Raw genomic sequence first — 20864 nt, 5'->3', positions numbered from 1 at the left:
GGTCGTAAGTCGACGACCTCCCCTGTAGAATTTTTGTTTGTTTTTGTTTTTACTTTAAAGAGTTTTGTTAAGGCATGGAATAGTTTTGTATCTGCTGTGCTTCTTCCTATGGCCCCTTTCATTCCTCTTTTCCTCTGCCCCCCCCTCCAGCCTGAACCCATACAGCTATGATGAGAGTTGCGTGTCCAGCAGCGTGGACCACCTGCCCCTGGCTGCGCTTCCCCTTCTTGCCATTGTCTCACCTCGCTATCAAGATGCGGTGGCGACTGTGATTGCCCGAGCCAATCAGGTCTACTACAGCTTTCTGCAGTCAAAGGATGGGCAAGGATTCACGGGTCAGGTCTGTCTCACCTTGGGAGAGGAGGGGGAGGGTTGATGGGAGAAGAAAGCTCCTTCCCACTAATCTCATCATTGACTGCAGGCACTTTAATACAAGTCAGTGGCTGCCGGAGGCGGTGAAAGTGGCCTTTGAGTGGGTTGTGTAATCTGTGGGAGCTCAGGCCCTCAGAAGGCTCTAGAGATCTCAGGTTTAAATGGTCCACATTTCATTTCTTGTCCATAGCAACCGCTGCAGTCTTGGAAACAAGCTGTATTAGTTTGATAATGATTTGTGACCAGGCTGCTTACAATTTAATTGAGTGTAACAGTGTTTTGTTGTGGCTCTAAAACACAGTTTCTCTTTCCTGGTCTTAAATCATACCAGTTAGGTGAAACATATTGCTCGCAGGTTTGCTCGTGTCTCGGAACGCTCGCATGTCAAAGCGCTCGTATGTCGAGGTATTACTGTACTAGTATAAAACTTTTAAACAGTATGCGTCCTCTTAATGCGGTAGGAAGCACCTAATAAATATATTCTTATATATTCTTGCAATAGGGTCGCAAGCTTTCCAACACCATTCTAGTTGTCCTCCTGTTAGATTCATTGCCCCACATGGGGGGGGGGGGGGGGGCGTCTAAATGATGTTTTTTTCCTGAGCAGGTATGCCTGATGGGCGACTGTGTGGGGGGAGTGCTGTGCTTTGACGCTTTGTGCTTCAGCAACCATCAGAGGCATGGCAGCCCCAACAACAGCAGCAGGATCAACAGTACCGAGAGTCTGAGGGTAGGAGCTCGCTGTTAACGCTGGCGCCATGACGATGATGACAAACACTGATTGCACTACTACATATAGCCGTCAACGAAGACACTTGTTTAAAGCGTTATGTTTAAGTGAACATGTCTAAATACGGCAAAAGATCTATAGAAACAGATCATTTCCAAATTATTTTATTAGTAAGCGTTGAGTATATTGTAAAGTGTCACGCGTCATGAAAAAGGTTGCTGACCCCTGGTCTAGATATATCCGACCTCACCTCCACATGCAGCTTGGGCTCTGGTTCTACATTTCTCATTAATTGATCAGTGCGGTCAATGATTATATAAGGGGAACTTTCCTTGTTTTGACTCAGTGTTCTCTTAATTGAATAAACAGGGGTTGTCAAAATTCAGCATTTTCCAGTGAGGGGTCGCCACAGCAAATTTACCCTTTGCATCGCCCTTTCCAGCACGATGCACTGGTAATGCATTTGGGGTGCACCCCGCCTCTCGCCCACAGCAAGCTGGGATAGGCTCCAGCAACCCCTCTGACTCCCAAATCGGCAAAGCAAAGAAAATGGATGGATGAATGGAATTTTAAAGCATTCCTGAAGTTTCCACGCAATCTCATCATATTGTTCTGAGCTGCTATCCTGAAGCACTTTGTGTTATGACAATCATTTCAACTTACCTTGTGGAATCTCCCCATCTGTTTCTCATTCAGATCCACTTACCACTTCTAATATATTCAATCTCACGTTGGCAGGTTCCCCCCCTGTTGTTCACCTGGGAAAATGCATTTCGATATCTTAGGCTTTACCCCATGTTGCACATTTTCCTCCATCTTCTCAGGATAGCTCGGTTCTGCTTGGGGAGTCCAGCCTTGGTCTGAGTTCTAGCAAAAGGCTGAGCAAGAGTAACATCGACATTTCCGCCCCGAACGAAGGTCACGGCCAGAGCAGGCCACCGCTGAACCGCAAGCAGAGCGACTCGTACGATGGAGACGCCTTGTCCACAGACAAGCACAGCTTCTTCTCCAGGTAGAGCCGTTTGCAAGAGCATACCCAGACAAATGACAACATATATCATGAGACTTCATATAGATGCAGCTGCTCTTTTGAACTAAAGATATATGCATTATTTGTGTATTATATAGTTCATATTGAAGAGTGTTGATTTAGCTAAATCCGGTTGGCTGGTGGAGGTACAACTTCCACATTAACTACCTGCCTTATACTTGATATTCCCAGCCATCGAGAGCCCTAATTTTCCAATCTTTATCCATCCTGGCAGGAAGACCTCTCCGTTGTTTGGGTTTCCCTAATTCAGATGTTTCCATGAATGTTTTGTTCTGCTTTGGTCCTTGTTGTGAGTTCGCTGTGAGATCACGTGCAAACGGTCACAGCACTACACGCATTTAGAAAAAATGTATATAAATGGATATCTTAAATTGCCCTAAATAAATTCCAGTTAGAGCTAATGAAGGGCTTAGTGGATGATTAATGGCCATGAAATCTATTTGTAATGCCTAAATGAGAGAGCGAGCATGTTTCCGACGCTCCAGCTAAATGTCGGCAGTTGGAGGTGTGTGTTCGTGGCTTGTCAGCCCACAGTCGATGTAATATTTTCACATTTATTTAGCATATTCCAATCGGCAGTTAAAGTAAGAAAGAAACAAAACTTTATTTATTCAGGAATGGATAATTACATTAAAAAAACATGTTAACACAAGGCCTGGGTCCATTTCCAGATGCAAATAGTCTTTCAATCATGCTCATGTACTGATCACACAAAAACAAACAACTCCGTGTCTTGCAGCTTGGAGAAGGTGTCTGACTCTGAGGTAAAAAAAAATCAGCAGTTACAAAGTAAGGCAAGTAGACTGACACGGATGGGAAAAGTGATGGTATAGAAGCATTAAAAAAAAAAGCTAAGACAAAAACTGAAATGGAAGATAATCACGGCAATATTGATTTGACTTTAAAGATGTCTGGAGACTGTAGAATTATTTGTTCTCTAAGGAGACATTGATGGGGAAATGTTGCCTTGCTGGAGAGCAAATAGTTTCAGTCGGCATGAGGTTGTCTCTGTTGTTCAAACAGCTGTGAATGTGATGCAGCCGGTGAAGGTTGTGTGAAGAGCAGCTCACTCTGAGTCAGAAAGGACCGGAGCTGACATCAGAATGTTAAAACAAGGCAACCCATTAATCAAAAAAAAATATGCAAAAGCATCGCCGACTCATCCATGCCAAGACCGAGATATATGCCTTCTCAAATTCAACATTATGATTATAAGATTCCATATTTGCCCCTCTTTTATTTTCCAATACAAAGCAAAATGTCTGCAGTACGTTGCTGTGTACGCCCTTCCTGACATTGAGCATTATCAGCGTGTTCTTCAAGCTTCCTTGTAAATGAGCTTTGACGAGCTATATGTTCATCGCTATCTGAAGTTGCTGTTTTGTTTCCTCGTCTATGTCCCAGCTTGATGAAGGACAGCGTGGAGGTGCGCGGCGGCAGCAGCACCAGTCTGGTGTTGAACCCGGGCTCCTTCGACTTTGAGGTCTCAGACTGCTTCCTGCTGGGCTGTCCACTTGGCCTCGTGCTGGCCATGAGACGCACTGTGCTTCCTGCTGTTCAGGGTAAGCGTGACATGAAAGTCTAGTGGTGTGCAGGCTGGAGTATCTACTGAGACAGATCTTTACCCTGACAGAACTGTAGTTGAAGCTACATATGAAATAACAGCCAGCGGACACGCCAGCCTGAGTTGTGAGAGATGACTTTAATTTGCAGCTTGAGCTGTTAATCTACATGTTAATTCCGATTGCTTTATAAATGTAAAAAGCTCAGCAATCTTTCAAATGTTGAAATGTGCTTGAATAATATAAAGCAGTAAAACAAATTAAAAATACTTAGTACAATGAGTACCTTCAGCAAAACCCAAGTCTAAATTATTAGGTCCACCAGTTGTTCGAATGCACCTCAAAACTTAACGGGTTCCTCTTTGGCTCATTCCCAACCTCAAGGCAAAAAAAAAAAAAAACAATACGGTTGGAAAAAAAAATATCCATGGAGAGCTAAAAATAAAATTTGTCAGTGATTTATTATACAGTATGATTTGGATGTTTTTTATACCCAAATTGCACTACAGTATACCTACTATATATGTTCCCAACATTCGGTTGAATATCGCTCATATTACACAGCAAATCTCGTAGCTTTTCCTCTATGTTCTGTTTTCTGACCTTCAGTGAGCCAGCTCCATCCTGCCTGCTCTCAGATTTTCAACCTGTTTTACCCATCGGACCCTTCAGCTTCCAGACTGGAGCCTCTCCTGCAGCCTGCCTTCCACAAGCTGCCACCCTTTGCTGTGCCACGGTACCAACGCTACCCTCTAGGAGACGGTCGCTCAATGCTGATAGGTAGGACAGATGATCTGACCCCGCAAATCAATAGAAGCCACTTCTTAAAATGTATTGGTTAATTTATTTTCTGGTGTCATACCATATTAATAACATTTACGAATTTGCATTGAAATTACATCCGCAGAAACATTCAATAAATGGTCCATTAAATTTTCACCAATCCTGCATTTCATCTGTATGACCTCATCTAGCAGAGGATAAATCCTCCCCTAAAGTGTGAAGTTTAAAGCAATTGTACTTCATCGTGTGTTGCTCTACGTCTAACCTGTCAACCCTCTTTGTGGATCTGGCACAATATGTAAGGCATTAGTCTGAGAGATGTGGTCCAATACGGCTGTAATCCCACTGGAGGGCTTGGCTGTTAATGAACCACTGACTTATATTATTATTTATTATTATATTATTATTATTATACATATTTAACCCACTTTTGGAACATGGACACTCACTCTAAACAGGAGTAATGATGCATTGCATGGTCTCTTTTCTGTTACTGCTAAAAAAAAGTAGGACAAAGACTGATTGCTTGTGCTAAAAGCCTGCAAGCATGAACCTAGATGGGGGGGCAGCTGTGTGTTGGTGCAAAACTCTGAAACATTGAAAAGCTTTAAGACATGGAATTGAATGAATTGACTAGAAAAGCACTCTGAGATCACAAATCTCGTGGAAGGGAAGCGGAGTTGATAATCCATCCTCCTCTCTTCGCTCAGACACTGGCATATTGATGTTAGCTGTCTGCACAGATGAAGCTGCATCCTCCCTGCTAACATTTTCGCCGTCTTGCCCAGTGGTGGATCTAGCGGCAGGACATGTTAGGAGTGAGAGCAGATCTCATTAGGATTCACAATTCTTTTCTTGTGCTCCCTATGCTTTTGCCAGATCTGGATATTTGTTTTACACTTTTATTGTCATTAAATGCTGCAAGGGAAACAGAGATCTGCAGCACATGGGCTGCCCGCTCTTATAAGTCTAGACTGCCAAATCTCATCTATTATGGGGATATTAAGAGGGTGGAAATAATGATGCTATCAGCAGGCTTCAGTGCCCCCACTGGTGCTTATTTTTCTGCATATGATTACCCCTAACACCCCTGACAGTGTGGCAGCCTGATATCTGTCTGTCTGTCTGTCTGAAACAATCTTTTAGTTTTGTTGTTTCCATGGTAACAAAATCTATTTCTGAAAAACGACATACATTCTAGCCTTGTAAAAATGTACACACTCCTCAACCATATTATGTAGTTGAGCCTTTCCTGTGTATGTTCCCTGGATAATGTTGTTTAGGTGGCTCTGATGGTCATTATGTCCGAATATTATCTTGCAAACCACAGATTCTAACTTGATAAAGTTACACATAATTTAGCCATGATAAGTGATTGTCAGTTCTATATTTCAATATTTTACTCCATTCTTAATATGTGATCACATACAGGTTTGTCATATTTCCGGAACAACGTTTTTGTGGGGGTCGGGTGAATTTATCATCTCGAAATGTTTTGCTGCACTAAAAACATCAAATGCCTAACCTAGAAAAGGTCCCAGGGAGCGCAGACCTCCGCCCAGCAGCTCATTCCCCTCCTAATTGGATTTACACCATCCACATAGTGATCTGGATCATCATTAAAAGTAGTGCAAATCGACCCCTTTATGACTGTGATTTTTAGTGAGTGAATTGAATGCATATTTTACAAGATGTGATTTTTTTTAAAGCCTCCATTATGAGTAAATGGGATTTTTTTTTTTTTTGGATCCAGACTGGTATCCTGATCGCTCTCAAAATTTTATGTGATCTAAGTTAGACCAAGACTCATCTTCAGATTCTTTTTCATCAAGATCCATCCAGCAGTTTCTTTCAGTAATCCTACTAAATGCAATGTGTACTCCTATTTTTAGAGAGATTGCGACAGGATCCACAATCTGGATCAGATACAGATGAAATTCAGTGGTATGATAGAGGTCCCCACCCTGCACAGAAGGTGGGTTTTGAGGGTGATTAGAGAACTGTGGCCCGGCAGCAGAATCTTTTCTCATTTAAATTCAGAAATGAATGTCAAAGTTGTGATGGAAACCAGTGTTTTACCGCATAAACTGGACGCCCATACAATAATTTATTAATTGAATTATGTTCGGCTTGTCACAAAGTTGGATGCTAGTGGTGCTGATAAACATGGTAGAGTTCAAAGTCAGACTCTCTATCATATTCTGCGCTCTCTGTTGATTATATGCTGTCAATGTGTGAAATTAAAAGAGACAGGTGTACACGAAACAGATGCAGGTACACAGAACATATAAAACACCAGCATGCATCACCCATTTCCTGCACTGTGATGTTGTAATTAGTTGTTATGAAGGCATGGAGAGCCAATCACATCAGGCTCCTGTGGGTATGACTGCGACATCATTGCCCATCAATAGTGGAGGTTTTTATTATGACAAATGTTCCTAATATAGAGAAAATGACCCTCCTTCTTATTGATTTCTTCACTATGTTGATCTGGGAAATATGATCGTCCAACACAGCAAGTGCACATGGATCTCCAGTCGTGTTTATTAGTATTGTGATCAATACTTTAATGTAAAGCTTTTGGTGAATCCTGTACTTAAACATGTAATGGCTATAAAATGAGATGCGTCGATGGGGAGAACACGGAAGAGACTGCAGAAAGTGCTCAGATAAGATTCGCTTCCTGTGTTACCTTCCTTTTTGTTACAAGGACATCCCAAGGTCACGGTACGATCATCCTCCCTCATTCTACAAAGTATTGGCTTGTTCTTCCTTTTAACACTGTCATCTCTTGTTTCCCTCTCCTCTCCCCTGCATTTAAATTGGAATTATTCTGTCTTCTCTCTGGTTATTGCAGGGGCTGTGCTATTCATAAGCCTTTCACCTTTCCCGCTCGTCTTTACAGTTAGTCGTCTATTGCTTCCTGTGTTTTTTATTAAAATGCATCAGCGTCAGTGGCTCTTTCTCTCATCCCTCTCTGCCAGAATAATATCTCCTTCCCTCTGCTTATTGTGCTGTGACAAAAAAAAAAAAAAAACCAGAAGCTGTGCTTCTGTTTCTGAGGCTGAAAGAAAATAAAGCTCCTGTGAGTGGTGGGGAGAACAGATTTCAGTGTGTGACCTCAGAGCAGGCATACAAATGACTGCAGACAGTATGCAGCGCCTACAACGAGAACAGGTTTCTGCATAATAAATGATAGCAAGTCAAATAATATCTGACCAGCTTGGACTCCTTTATAAAACGAGCAGCAAAACGAGGTCTGTAATGCATGAAGTGATGAAAATAAAGTTAAAATGTATGACAGCTTTCACTCTGAGTAGAGAAGTCTCTTTAAAAATACATCACTGAGGCAGCGAGTTAAACTCTAAACATCACATAAGCATATGTGGCTCTTCCTGTAAATGGTCCATGGTCTGTGTGAACATTAACTTAAAAGCTACCAACGTGTAAATGAGACAATGAAATTGTCCCTCTTCGGTTTTTGACGGTATCAGAAGTATTTTATATGACAAGTCTGTCATGGATTAACACATGACGAGATATCGCTATTTTTTGTTCTTACACTAATCCAACATCATTCAAGGCATCCCACTTAACTAATAACCGATGCAGTCTTATTCATTATATTTCTAGTGGAGCATCCTGTACAACGTACCTGACTGAAATACTCCACTCATATCTCCAGAACCAACAAAATATTTCCTGCCCCTAAAATACAGATCCATTAGATGAAAAACAAACACACATTCAATCTATCCTCCCTGACACTTACACAGGATCTGTCAGATTTTATCACCTTAATGTGGATGGTTGTTTGCCCAGACTGCAGGGAAATACCAACCACGCCTGCACCACTCTCGCTTTGAGCGAAGCTGTTCTGTATTCTGCTGCTGCTAATCCTTCAGAGACCAAACACAAATCTTACAACCTATGCATAACCGCTCCAAGAGAAAGGGCAAATTGCTGATGTCAGGCTGTCTTATGTCTGATGCATACAAACATACGCACCTATCCATAGAGCGGCTATGTTAAATAGGAGCAGAAATAATACACTTTGAAAATGATAATACCATTCAGTTGAAATCACAATTCGGTGCAAAGTCTTTAGTCCCCAGGATGTGTTGTAGAGCTTAAGATAAATGTGATAAGTAGACATTTGCGTCACTGATAATTTCATCATTGATGAAATGAGCCTCTTCTAGGCTCTTCTGGAATAACGAGTAGATCCATGATTTCTCGTGAAGTCAGCTATCTGGGGAGATTTTTTTTTCCCCCTATTGTGCAGTATTATCACTGAATAAATATATATGTTGAGATGTTGTCTTGTTAGAGAAATTATGCAAAATTGATCAAATGATTCTACTAGTAAGTGGGAATCCAGAGCAAGATGGCTTTTGGGAATTCCAAAGCCGTATTGTTTGTAACCATGAAGAGTAGAAGCAGCCTCTGTCCTTGTGCTCATACTTTTATGGTTATCTTTTGTGTTTCATTGATAAAACAGAAAGCAAGTTAATACACTGCAATAGACTTGCTTAATAAGCAGAAAAAGTATTCTTGATTTAAACACTGACACCAGTCAGGTTTTGTGTGATGAAAACATTTCCTTCCCCCTGTGTGTTTGGCCTGGCCTTGCCTCTCCCTCCTCTACGTCTCCACAGCTGAGAGCATCCAAGGCCATAGAAACGTGTTTCTGGAAGGCGATCAAACTTCTGGAAGGCCGCATTCCAATGAGACAAAGACTGAAGAAGGAGCAGGTGGAGGAGAAGAGGGAGGTCGTAGGGCCAGTGTCACCAGTGTGGAAAGTGAAGCATCTGTTTGCTCCATGGGCCAGCTTGGAAACACTACAGCTAACAGTGAGTGGAATGGGGAGGTACAACATCCAGTCTAATTGATTTCATTATCTCTTGCAAATGAGTTTGGGTTCATGCGGCTTCACAGCTCTTAAGTTGACCGCAGATGTCCTCATTGCATTCTTGCATCTGTGTTTGTGTTTCCAGTTTCCAGTTCCTGGTGGGGCTCCAAGAGGCTGGATTGTGCTTTGTACTGCCCTGATGTGCTAACTGCCTTCCCAACCGTGGCTCTGCCTCACCTTTTTCATGCCTCCTACTGGGAGTCCACTGATGTAGCAGCGTTTGTACTTCGGCAGGTGGGGAAACCTGACAGACGGCCTTTTATTTTGTCCCCAACACCTTTTACAGATTGAGAGTTATCGCTCTCTTTTTTCTCTTTTAGTTAAGCAAAGTAAAGAAAGAAATTATAGCCTCCAGTCTCTTGTTAAGACCACAGGTTTCTGTCTGGAGCCTGTTATTATAATCAAATGAAAGCAACAGAAAATAACTTTCATTTGTTTAGCTCTTTGTAGCTTTACGCTTAAATGTGTGAAACAAAACCAGCAACAACAAAGTTGTAAAAGGATTAACTTGGATCTTTGTATAGATGTGTTAAGTTGGACGCAATGTGGGGTTTGTTATTTGCGTAAACATGTGGTTAAACACGTTAGCATTTGACAGAAGTGTAATTGTGCAGCATATTAGACTGTTAGATGTCAACCAATCAAAACCAACAGACAGAGCAACATATAAAATGTATAGCAGTATAAACATGTGTTGGTTGTGGCAGAATAAAAATAGTCTTAAAAGTGGCCCTTGAAGTACTCCGTTTGATTCAGTGTCTATTATCTGTCTGCTGCTCAGTGTGTGAAAATGTGAGTAGGATAAAGAGCACGTAGGAAAGAAGAGCTTTCGACACCCCCTGGAAGCTAATAAACCAGAAGATCATTATTTTTGGTTCAGTGATTTTCAACCAGAGGCGATGCATTATCATATTAAATTGTAATGGGATTAAAAGGCTTCACAGAAAATATTTTAGTTAAAGCTGAACCATCCATGTTGAATGTGTTTTTAAACAAGCAGTCCCTCTATAGCCCGTCAAGAAAGATATCCGTGGTCTCTTTTCTCCAAATCAACCCACAGCCCTTAATTCGCATTAGAGCTGCTCTTGTTTCAAAAGCTTTCGATAAGAGTAATGATTTATGATCCCAAAACCTAGCTGCTGATTTAGTTTCAAGGCTTCAGATGGTTCCACATTCTGACTGTCTACGTTTCATGCCATTAAAGTGCAGAATGTGCTCGGTAGACGGTAATTCCTGATAGATGAGTGTGTGTCGTGTGTTTATTGACAGCTCATGCGATGCGACTGCGTGAAGACCCAGGGAGCAGACAATTTGGACTCTGCTCCATTTTCTCCTTCCAGTCCACGAGAAAAATGGCTCAGGAGGAGGACACATGTGAAACTGAGGGTAATGAATTATTTTATATTTATAAATATATTCATATTCCTGCTGTCAAGATCAGGAGAAAAAATACACAGTTAACTACTCAAAGGCACATATTCAAATGATATGTTGATGAATTGATGATTTATTTTAACTAAACACTTTGATTTTGATGTATTACTTTATATTATGCAATACTTCTCACTATTCCACACCAATAGGCTTGGCTTCATTCAAATTAATAACACTAACAGGAACACCAACTGCTTGCAGCACTTAAGTGCTGTCATCTGAATTTCAAATAAATTGATACTCCCACATTTCACCTTCAGTCGCTGAGGCATGCAGACACACGCTATTACCGGTACCTCTGAGGCCTGCGCAATCATACAATCAAGGTCAAATCGCTCTCCATGAAATTCTCCTTTTATCCAGAGCTTTTCAAAGACAAGAATTTAGTCTGCTTGCTTGTAGTGATGCTAAAAATAGAGCTGTTCAACCAGAACACCATGGAAACGGATAGTTGAGGTTGTGGAGGGTAATTGTCATGCATTACCTTGGCCAAGTTATGCTTCTCTGCTCTTAGTAGAGAAGAGAAGAACCTTTATTTTTAACATACAGTATACATGGTACCATCTTGTGTAGCTGGTTCCCTGTAACACCTGCCCATTCGTAAGGTGCCTAAACGCATCGTGTGCAACGTCCAGCAGCAAAAGGAAGGACTCCTTTACATTCCCTTTATGTATGGAGATGGATTCATCAGTGTGGCAGTGAAACATCAAGGGTTTTATCAATAACAAATATAGCAACAGTAGTGCAGGCTGTGATCGTGCGCTTGGTAAATATAACGCAGGATAAGGAGAGGCAACGACGTAAAGCGTAAAACCGTGACACAAGTGTGCTGACCTCACTCTTTGACGTAACCGCCTGCAGAACGTTACCTCCAACCACAGAGTGAATGACGTCATTGCCACTGAGGAAGGACCTCAAAGTCTGGTTGGTCGTTTCATGTATGGCCCCTTGGATATGGTCACTCTGACTGGAGAAAAGGTGACAAGCAGCAACACGATTAATTGCGGCAGATCTAGTTTTTCTATCAGTGACGTACATTAAGCTCGGCCTGTTGAACTGTCCTGTCCCTCGTAGGTCGACGTCCTGCTGATGACTCAACCTCAGTCGGGCCGCTGGGTGCACTTTGACACCGAGGTGACCAACAGCAGTGGCAGAGTCGCATACACCATCCCCAAGAGCAAGAAGCTCGGGCTGGGAGTCTATCCAATTAAAATGGTGGTCAAGTAAGCATCCATGTAGCACGCCAATTACAGAGTAGAGAGAGAAGGGTTGCTGAATTGACTGCTCCCAATCCTTGCATGAGATCCTAACTAGATGGTGCCCTATAAAGATCCTTGAAGGAAATAACAACCAGGTTTTCCATGAAGTTTCTAAATTTTTCTACCCCAAAGGGGCGATCAAACCAGCGCAGAGGCCTACCTGACTGTGCTGCCACGGGCTATGGAATGTGTGGTGTTCAGCATCGATGGCTCTTTTGCTGCCAGTGTATCAATTATGGGCAGTGACCCCAAGGTTCGACCCGGAGCTGTTGATGTTGTCAGGTCAGTGGTAATGGCCTGTGAATGTGGATTTGATTATGCATACGTGTGAAGATGGCTCAGAAGGGGGCATATATATATATACTGTATATATATATGCCTTGGCCACTTGTACAAATGCTAATAGTGATGTGAGAAAAGCACCAAAGTGACTGAGAGAAACTGTAAATACGCCACTTTTGATGTCATGGATTTCTATGCAGGCATTGGCAGGACCTAGGATATTTGATCATCTACATCACAGGCCGGCCTGACATGCAGAAGCAGCGTGTCGTATCCTGGCTCTCGCAACACAACTTTCCCCATGGGATGATCTTCTTCTCTGAAGGCCTTGTCCATGATCCCCTGCGACAGAAGACCATCTTCCTCAGGAACCTCATTCAAGAGGTACACCTTTTTTTGTTTTTCTTTTTTTAACGGACCTTTCGCATTGTGTGGGAAGGTAATATTTATTTTGCAGCCTTGGGTTAGGCCGGGTGTGGATGCTGTATCGAAATGCATCAAGCTCTCTGACTGATTATTTCCTCTGCCAGTGTCACATTAAGATCAACTCTGCCTACGGTTCCATGAAGGACATCTCTGTTTACAACATGCTCGGTCTCAGCCCCTCACAGATTTATATTGTCGGCAGACCTTCAAAGAAGTACCAGAATCAGTGCCAGGTAATTTAAGTTTGTAAGCTTTTTTTAGCCTTTCATTATGTTTGTCCCTGCCTGTTTCAGTTGAAGGATTGCTGATTTCCACTTGGTTCTTCTCATTGACTTTAATCTTCTTTGTATCGGTACGCTGGGGATTTTCAAACCCCTTCTCTTTGTGGTGTATTTAGTTCCTGAGTGATGGCTATGCAGCACACCTCTCCACCCTTCAATTTGGCAACAGAGCCAGACCTAAGAAATCCCCCTCGGTCCGTATGGTCCTAAGGAAAGGCTCATTTGGTCTCTCAGCCAAGCCTGACTTCCTGTGTAAGCGCACCCACCTGCGCAGAGCCATGTCAGTGCAACAGCCCGACCCCCCATGTACACCCAACCCAAAGCCTGAGCGAGCCCAGAGCCAGCCAGAATCAGATAAGGAGCATGGAGTAGGAGGAGGAGGTGTTGTTGGAGGAGGTGGACAAGTCACATGGGGACGGGCCTCCATGTATCGTGGAGACACCACTCCCTGACATCAAAAACAGATGGAAGGACTGCAGGTGGATAGAAGACAAAGTGGTCTGAGTGTTTGGGGCTAAGGTGAGATATTAGTATTACTAGTAGTAGTAGTAGTAGTATTTGTAACTTGAAAAACACTCAGAGAGCACAGACCTCCGTCAAGCAGCTCATTCCCCTCATGATTAGATTTACACCATCCACATGGTGATCTGGATCATTATCAAAAGGTTCTAGATTGTTCTTGGTATCTCTAAATACCAACCATGAAAAATAAAAGTGTCGGAGTTGGGTAAAAAAAGACCAAGTAAAGCAAATTAGCATAATTCTTGAATAAGATAAAGGAAATAGTTCACTGTTGATATTCTTGTGGCAACTTCAATAGAAGGATGCTATTATTAGCAGCTGCTTTGGAACTGGACGGAATGTAAATTGGATCATGATTATGATTATGCAAGCATGGCAACTGCAATTATTCTTCATTAGCTCCAATTCATTTCTCTCTTTGGAAATATATTCTGCATAGATATGGAGGTTGGAGCTGCATCGTCATGAGAACCAGTAGAAAAAAGTATGCTGATTCAGAACTCCGAACTCCTCCTTGAATGTGTGTGACTCATTTTCCTCTCTTCTTTGGCAGCGTTGCCTCTACCTGTCGATCATGCTGCTGCTGGTTCCCCTCACAGCTCAGCTTTACCTCCTGCTTGGCCCTCTACACTTTGGTCATTTTGTCTTGATTTGGGTAATGTCACTTAATCTGTGTGCAGATAAATCTAAGCCATCCCTGGAGATGGCAGCGATTTTTATGTGTGACAGCACAGCTCAAATTGTGTCTAAATATAAAGTGGAAAGAATGTATTTCATATTGTAGATATGCACGTCTTCACACAATTGCTTTAGATCATCAAAAATGCTACAGTGGTGATGATTTTGATCGTGTTTAGACTTTAGAAGCAGATAACCAGACACTGTGCTTACACTAAGGGGGGGTAGCTCACTCCTGAGCTACACATGTAATTACACAATGTGCATCACCCATGTGTGGGTTGCGGTGACATTTAAATTTATTCTCTGCTGCAGCTCCAGTAAGCCTCACATAAACCCAACCTCTGCCCCCATTTAAAACCCCACTGTTCATATGTTCCTTCTTGTTGTTGCTGGTATAATCACGTTCATCCATGTTTCCTTCACCTAACCAGTCAGGCAAAACGTGCCTCTGGACAGCGAGGCGGTGAGCACGACTCAACCCCTGAGGTTGTATTTGCACTATTAAAAGACAACGCAGTGGGTCGCAATTTAAATGTGGCAGTCGCTTCTGAAACAAAGAGGCATGTTTGTATTGTATGGGCTGGCGTGACCAAAAACGTTTACAGATGGACAGACAAAGTTGGGAAAAGGCGATCAGAGCTCGTCTGTATGATCAAAATGAATTTGTATTTGGTATTTTTGCAAACTTAGTTTAGTTGCTTTGTTGTTACATTAACTAGAAAAATATTGTAAAAAAAAAATAGACCCCATTCCAATTGAATCGCCACCAATATGCACACATTTGCAGTTGCACTGGAACCCAATAGCTTTGTGATTAAATCATGGTTGAATTGATTCTAACTGTGGCCACGTTTAAAACTGTAAGTCAAACATATTTTTCTATAAGGACATATTCTCAAAATAAATATTTTCAATGTATGTTTTTGATTCTTTTGTTGTATGACTTGTTGAATTGTTCATTTCTGCCTTAAATAGATTTTTTTTAATGTCATTTAGACATTAAAATAAATTGTGCAATTCTTTGTTTGACCAAAGTACTAAGGTTTAATGTTACTTCGTGGTAAAGTGAATTTGATCCGGTTGATGTTTTACTATACATTTTGATGCTGTGGATTGTGTGTGCCTGTCTGAGTGAGTGTCTGCAGTCAGTGGTTGTTGTAGAGATGTAAATACTGTGAACAGGAAGACGGCTACAGCAAGTCGGTGCCTCTGCAGAGGAATTGGAGGACGCAGGGAGACGGGTGTTAATGCTCCTGTGTGTTCTCACTGTAGCTCACACTGACTTTCCAACTTTCCAGAACCGAGTGAATTTTTAAAGGTCTGGACTGAAGCAGTGCGTCAGGATTACGAGGTACGAAAACCCAAAGGCTTTTGATTTCTTATGGAGTCTTGCTTTGACTTGATAACCTGCAAAGTAATGGAGAACTTTCAATACACAAGGTTTGCTGTCTGGGTGACCCAGTTATTATTTGATTAGTGCAAAGTGCGTATGATTCCCCTGCAATCAGTGTATTAATTATAATACTTAGTAAATGTATAATATTGTACAAACAAAACTGTAATACTTGACTTTGTTTTGAATTCAGATTGTTGAGACTGAAATATTGTTGACCTAGAAAAAAACACAGCCATTTCCATCAATGTACACACGATAATCAAAGTGACTAAGTCTGAGTAACACGTAGTGATGATACACCGGAGGAGTGGCGTTTTTATGTTAGTAAATGGCAAATAAAGGTTAAAAACTGAGTGTTCTGTGCATGCTAATTATTTGATATTGTTAAGTAATGGCTATTAATTGTTACGTTTGTGGTCGTCGTAGCAATGTAAAGTCGTTATTTAGTAGTAGAGCAGTAAATGGCAGTGAGTGGTAAATAGAATTCATGATCTGAAATCCAAACATCACATGATAAAAGTAATCACTTTAAGGAGGTGGGAAGTTACCTCTGACTCTTAACCTCTGACTTTCAACATTTAGTGGGACAAAGGGACAAAGTATATCATGTCAAATTTTGTATTTATAAAGAATGTTGTTCTATTATTGTTGTCAAATGATTACTGTTTACCGAATCATGACTTAACTATGAGTATTGACCTAATTTGCCATTTATTAACAATTCTGAAGACTTGTAAGTTGACTAACACAGTATGACAACATCCTCTTCAAAATAAATTGTTCGCTTTATTTATTTAGTGGTCTTATATTTGGTCATACGAGTATTTGACAGTATTTGTCCCTTTGACCAATGAGGTAAAACACCAGAAGATCTTTTGTGATGATGATGACGTTATTATGTTTACTGGGCTCAGTCCATCTTTGATTGTTGCCTAAATAAAGATATTTAACAGTTAAAGAATTTTAAGGGTAGTCTTTTTATTTATTCGACATGTTCATTTTTATCATGTTCAGCAATATCTTTAATATATTTTTCATATCAAAAATAAGGTGTTTTTTTTGGTGGTAATGTTCCGGAGAAAATTGGCAAAAATGTTTAAGTGTGTGCTAAAAACCTCATGGGCTACCATGGTAGCGTGCAGCTACCTGCTATGGACTGAGTTTTGGCTTCATTTTCAGAGGCGTTTCTGACAGAGCATTTTGAGACAGAAAAGAGGAACACTGTCCAGCAGCATTTAATGGTAACAAATGGTAAACTAGAAAAGCACTCAGAGAGTGTAGACCTCCTCCGGGCACCTCAGCCTCCTTATATTGTGATTTACACCAGAAATAAAGGCCATACATTTATTTTTAGATTCCTTAACATACCTTTAGCAATCCGATTAACATTCACATTGATATCATTATTAGTTTAGAAGTTATACACAAAAAGCACACTTTCAGTACTGACGAATAGATTTTTAAAGACACAACTGATACATTTGTCCACTACTAATTCCGCAGTGTCTTGCTAAAGTTCAGGAAAAACAGAACCTTCTTTGTGGAGGTAATAAGTGAGATATCATTGAAGGGGTCTAAAAACAAAATTGTTTTGTTGTGCAAATTTACCCTGATTTCAACTACATCTGTTTCTTCAGGTATTAAAGATAGAACTAGGGAATAAGAGACGACACGTAGAACAGGAGAGCCTAAAAACACTGAGGGAACGGAGAAGATATTCTGGCAAAGAACTGTCCAGAGAGTCGGGTCCAAAGAGGCAGCAGCTGATTAGGTGAGATGTGTAACAGGTGCATCTCGTTCAGTTCAACGATGCCTCCGCAGCTGTGCAGGGCAGAAATCAACCTGCAGCAAAGGTCACCATAGCAACCCTCACAAATGGGGTTTAATGTTAAAATATTTTTTCCTGCCCTCATTCTGGATTACATGATGACTGACTTTATGACTGCGATTTTTGGTGAGTGAATTGAAGCCATATTTTGCAAAATATTATTTTTTTGAAAAAGTGTCCATTATAAGTAAATGGGATGGAATTTGGTGGTGAGATAGAGGTCCCCACCATACATGATTGTATCAAATTCCATAAGCATCTGTCAAAAATCAACCGATATATTGAGGAACAAATTTTTACGCTCCATTGACTGCAGTGTCAAGAAAAGTTACCATATCACCAGTGGAATAATAGTTTTGGTGTTTTTAGACTAATTTAAAGCATACAAAAATACATCTGACTAGATTTTGCAGACTAGTTACATTTTCTAAATAATAGGTGTGTTCACGACAGTGTCTTTCTTTTTGCCTGTGACAATTAAGCCAATAAAATATGTAAGTGGTGTTCTGCATAGCGTGCATGGGTCATGCACTCCACCCGCCTTCTGTTGATCAGAGAAACACAAAACAAGTGTTTCAGTCAAACAAACATTATCAAGGAACAGGATCCAGGCTTGCTTTATAAACCTATTTGCTGTTTGAAATCAGTTACACATTGATGGAATTTTCTTGGAGGTATGATTGTGGAGGCAGTTAAGGAGTGACCTTTTTTTTTTTTTTTTTACCTCAGCTAAGGCGAGGCGGAGGTTATGTAATTGTTGTTTGCCTGTCTGTATGTCCGTCCATCCATTAGCAAGATAACTCAAAAGTGCGTGACGGATTTGGATGAAATTTTCAGGAACTGTGGGGAATGTTACCAGGAACAGGCAATTAAATATTGCTGATGATCCCTAAATTGTCCATTGGTGTGTTTGTTTGTCTTTTGTGTGGCCCCGCGGTGAGCTGGTGTCTCATCCGGGGTGTGCCCCGTCTCTCGCCTGTACCGAGCTGGGTTAGGCTGCAGCAGATCCGTGACCCGCAAGGCAGATGAGCAGATGGATGATCAGCAAATGTCAAAATATTAACAAGCCAAAGAAAAGTGTGTGCGGAGTCCAGGGGTAGAAGATGATGCATCCATTATGATTGTGGTACAACCACTTAGCTAAATGACTGCTACCTACACCCAGCAAAGTTCGGTTAAAAATGGCTAAATATTAGCTTGGTGATTTGTTTAAATTTACTGATGACCTCAAGGTGCTAGGTTTGAGTTCTGGGAATGTTAAAACTGCACATAGACATGTGAGTTCACCTCTGATAGACACAAATAACCTGGAATGAAACACCTTCAAAATCATGGAACTAAAACTCCCACAGGAAGTGTGAGAACCACCTACGCTTGTCCATCAACAACACATAAGTGCAAGAGGTCGACAGTTATACATTTGCGAGAGTGACAATGCCCTCCACCTTGAAATGTAGGAACTTTTCTTTTCTTTTTTCAGATAACTAAAGAAATTGTGGCGTGTTGAGCAAAGGATTGTTGTGCTTTTACTAAGTGGAAGTTCAGAGCAGAGAAACGAGTGATGAAAGTGTTTATGTGTCTCTGTAATCATGGGAGAAGCTTTGTCCGGGGCAATAGGCCCTGTTAGGGTCTCATGAGGAACATTGGGCAAAAGTAAGGCAACAGACAAACAGTAATTTCCAGCGAATCGGTGACAGGGAACCTTTGACACCTCTCTCGGGTTATACAGAATGACTGAAATGTCATCTCTCTGGTGGGGAAGAACTGGAGCTGGTGTAAATGGTGGAGCAGCGTCAGATGGATGGAGATGGCCTCAGCTCTTCAAAATAGCAGGACAGACTTTGATGGTTTGGACATGTCCAGAGGAGAGACAGGGACGATATCGGTATATTGCTGAGGATGGAACTGCCAGGGAACAGGGCTAGAGGTCGACCCAGGAGAAGATACATGGATGTAGTGAGGGAGGACATGAGAGTGGCTGGTGTTGGGGAGGACGATGCAAAGGACAGGGTGAAGTGGAGAAGGTTGATTTTCTGTGGTGACCCCTTACTGGACAAGCCGAAAGAGAAAGGCGAAGAATGTAAGGATGAACAGACGAGACATCTGAATGGCAGAGCTGAGTGGAATACCTTTGCCTCTCAGAGGTATCAGCATTTTTGTCTTGCGGTTTCTTTTTCAACGTAGGAGAGAGGAGCTGTCTCAGGATTCATTATAGAAGTTAAGAGGCCAACTCATTCATATATTTGGCTCCATGGTCCAGCCACTCAGTAGTAGCGCAATCCGTAGGGACTTGGTTTTCGGACCTGCCGGTTCAAGATCAGTGGTGTTAAACACACACCAGCTCTTGTGCTTAATAATTACATTGAATTGAATAAATGTTAATAAATACAGTGCTGATGGACATTAAACCTATACCACACCAGTGGGGTCCAGATCTGAGAAACAATTTGAAAGGCTTGGTTTGGTTTGGTGGACTAACAATATGCTTCACTTATTTTATTCGTAATAATTACTGCAAGAGTGCAATAAAAGGCATTCCACTTGTGCGGTTTTAATGAGGTCACCCTCTGCCTGCAGCAGCCACAGTTTCAGTCAATTAGGGTTGGAGTGACTGTATTTTGACGATATCCAAAAAAATATAGTTGTTAGCTGGTACAACTTGAAATAAGGACATTTATTTGAACATGCAGAGTAATTATTTGACCACACAAATATAAGGATTCCCATAATAATGAATACTTGAATTTCTTTGTTTATTGCAATGTATTTGTATACCATAGGATAAAATAAAGGCATTAATGGTATCATCTGCAAAATATCTCCCCGGTGTTGGAAATGCTTATTAAAATTAATTTTAATACTCACAATGAAGGGAGCATTATCTAAGATAATTAATGAGTATAAAATAGCTTATGTGAATTTAGTCATCTCCAGAAGTCAATAAATATGAGGGTTCTAGCTGTCCAGTACAGGATCATTGAAAACAAATTCCTGATTTCAAGAGATGAGTCTTTGAAAAAGGGGAAAACACGAAGCAGTCCCGCTGTGGAAACGGGATAATCGTAGCAACCGTGCATTCTTATCAATTCACAGTTGCTGCAGGCAATTATTATTCATGTTCTCATAAACTTCTGCCTGACACAATCAATTGATTGGACATTTTAAAAAGCTGATTACAATTTTTTATTTATTGTTTACTGCTTTATTTTCCTTTTCATGCCCTGTCTTTTGTCCTTTTTACCCTTCTTGAAAGAGGTGATGAAACTCATTTCACTTGTCTTACTTGCCTTCCTTCCTGCTGCGATTGATTGTTTGTCTTAATATGCCAATATTGCAACTCCA

At 41.2% G+C, this 20864-nt stretch overlaps 1 protein-coding gene across 1 annotated transcript in view; it reads left to right on the top strand.

Moving 5' to 3' along the window:
• pitpnm3 (PITPNM family member 3) overlaps positions 1-13547 on the top strand; it is a 48448-nt gene extending 34901 nt beyond the window's left edge. Inside the window, exons 6-19 of the mRNA XM_068745295.1 lie at positions 151-340; positions 980-1102; positions 1927-2114; positions 3558-3715; positions 4325-4495; positions 9160-9354; positions 9499-9647; positions 10683-10799; positions 11709-11825; positions 11922-12070; positions 12239-12388; positions 12589-12772; positions 12919-13047; positions 13212-13547. Of these exons, the coding sequence (XP_068601396.1) occupies positions 151-340; positions 980-1102; positions 1927-2114; positions 3558-3715; positions 4325-4495; positions 9160-9354; positions 9499-9647; positions 10683-10799; positions 11709-11825; positions 11922-12070; positions 12239-12388; positions 12589-12772; positions 12919-13047; positions 13212-13547 (2356 nt within the window). The remainder of the gene's footprint in view (positions 1-150; positions 341-979; positions 1103-1926; positions 2115-3557; positions 3716-4324; positions 4496-9159; positions 9355-9498; positions 9648-10682; positions 10800-11708; positions 11826-11921; positions 12071-12238; positions 12389-12588; positions 12773-12918; positions 13048-13211) is intronic.
• The last annotated feature ends 7317 nt before the right edge of the window (positions 13548-20864 follow it).

Source organism: Brachionichthys hirsutus, chromosome 11 (assembly GCF_040956055.1).
Source record: "Brachionichthys hirsutus isolate HB-005 chromosome 11, CSIRO-AGI_Bhir_v1, whole genome shotgun sequence".
NCBI classification, from domain to species: Eukaryota; Metazoa; Chordata; class Actinopteri; order Lophiiformes; family Brachionichthyidae; genus Brachionichthys; species Brachionichthys hirsutus.
This window is presented reverse-complemented; position numbering and strand designations above follow the sequence as displayed.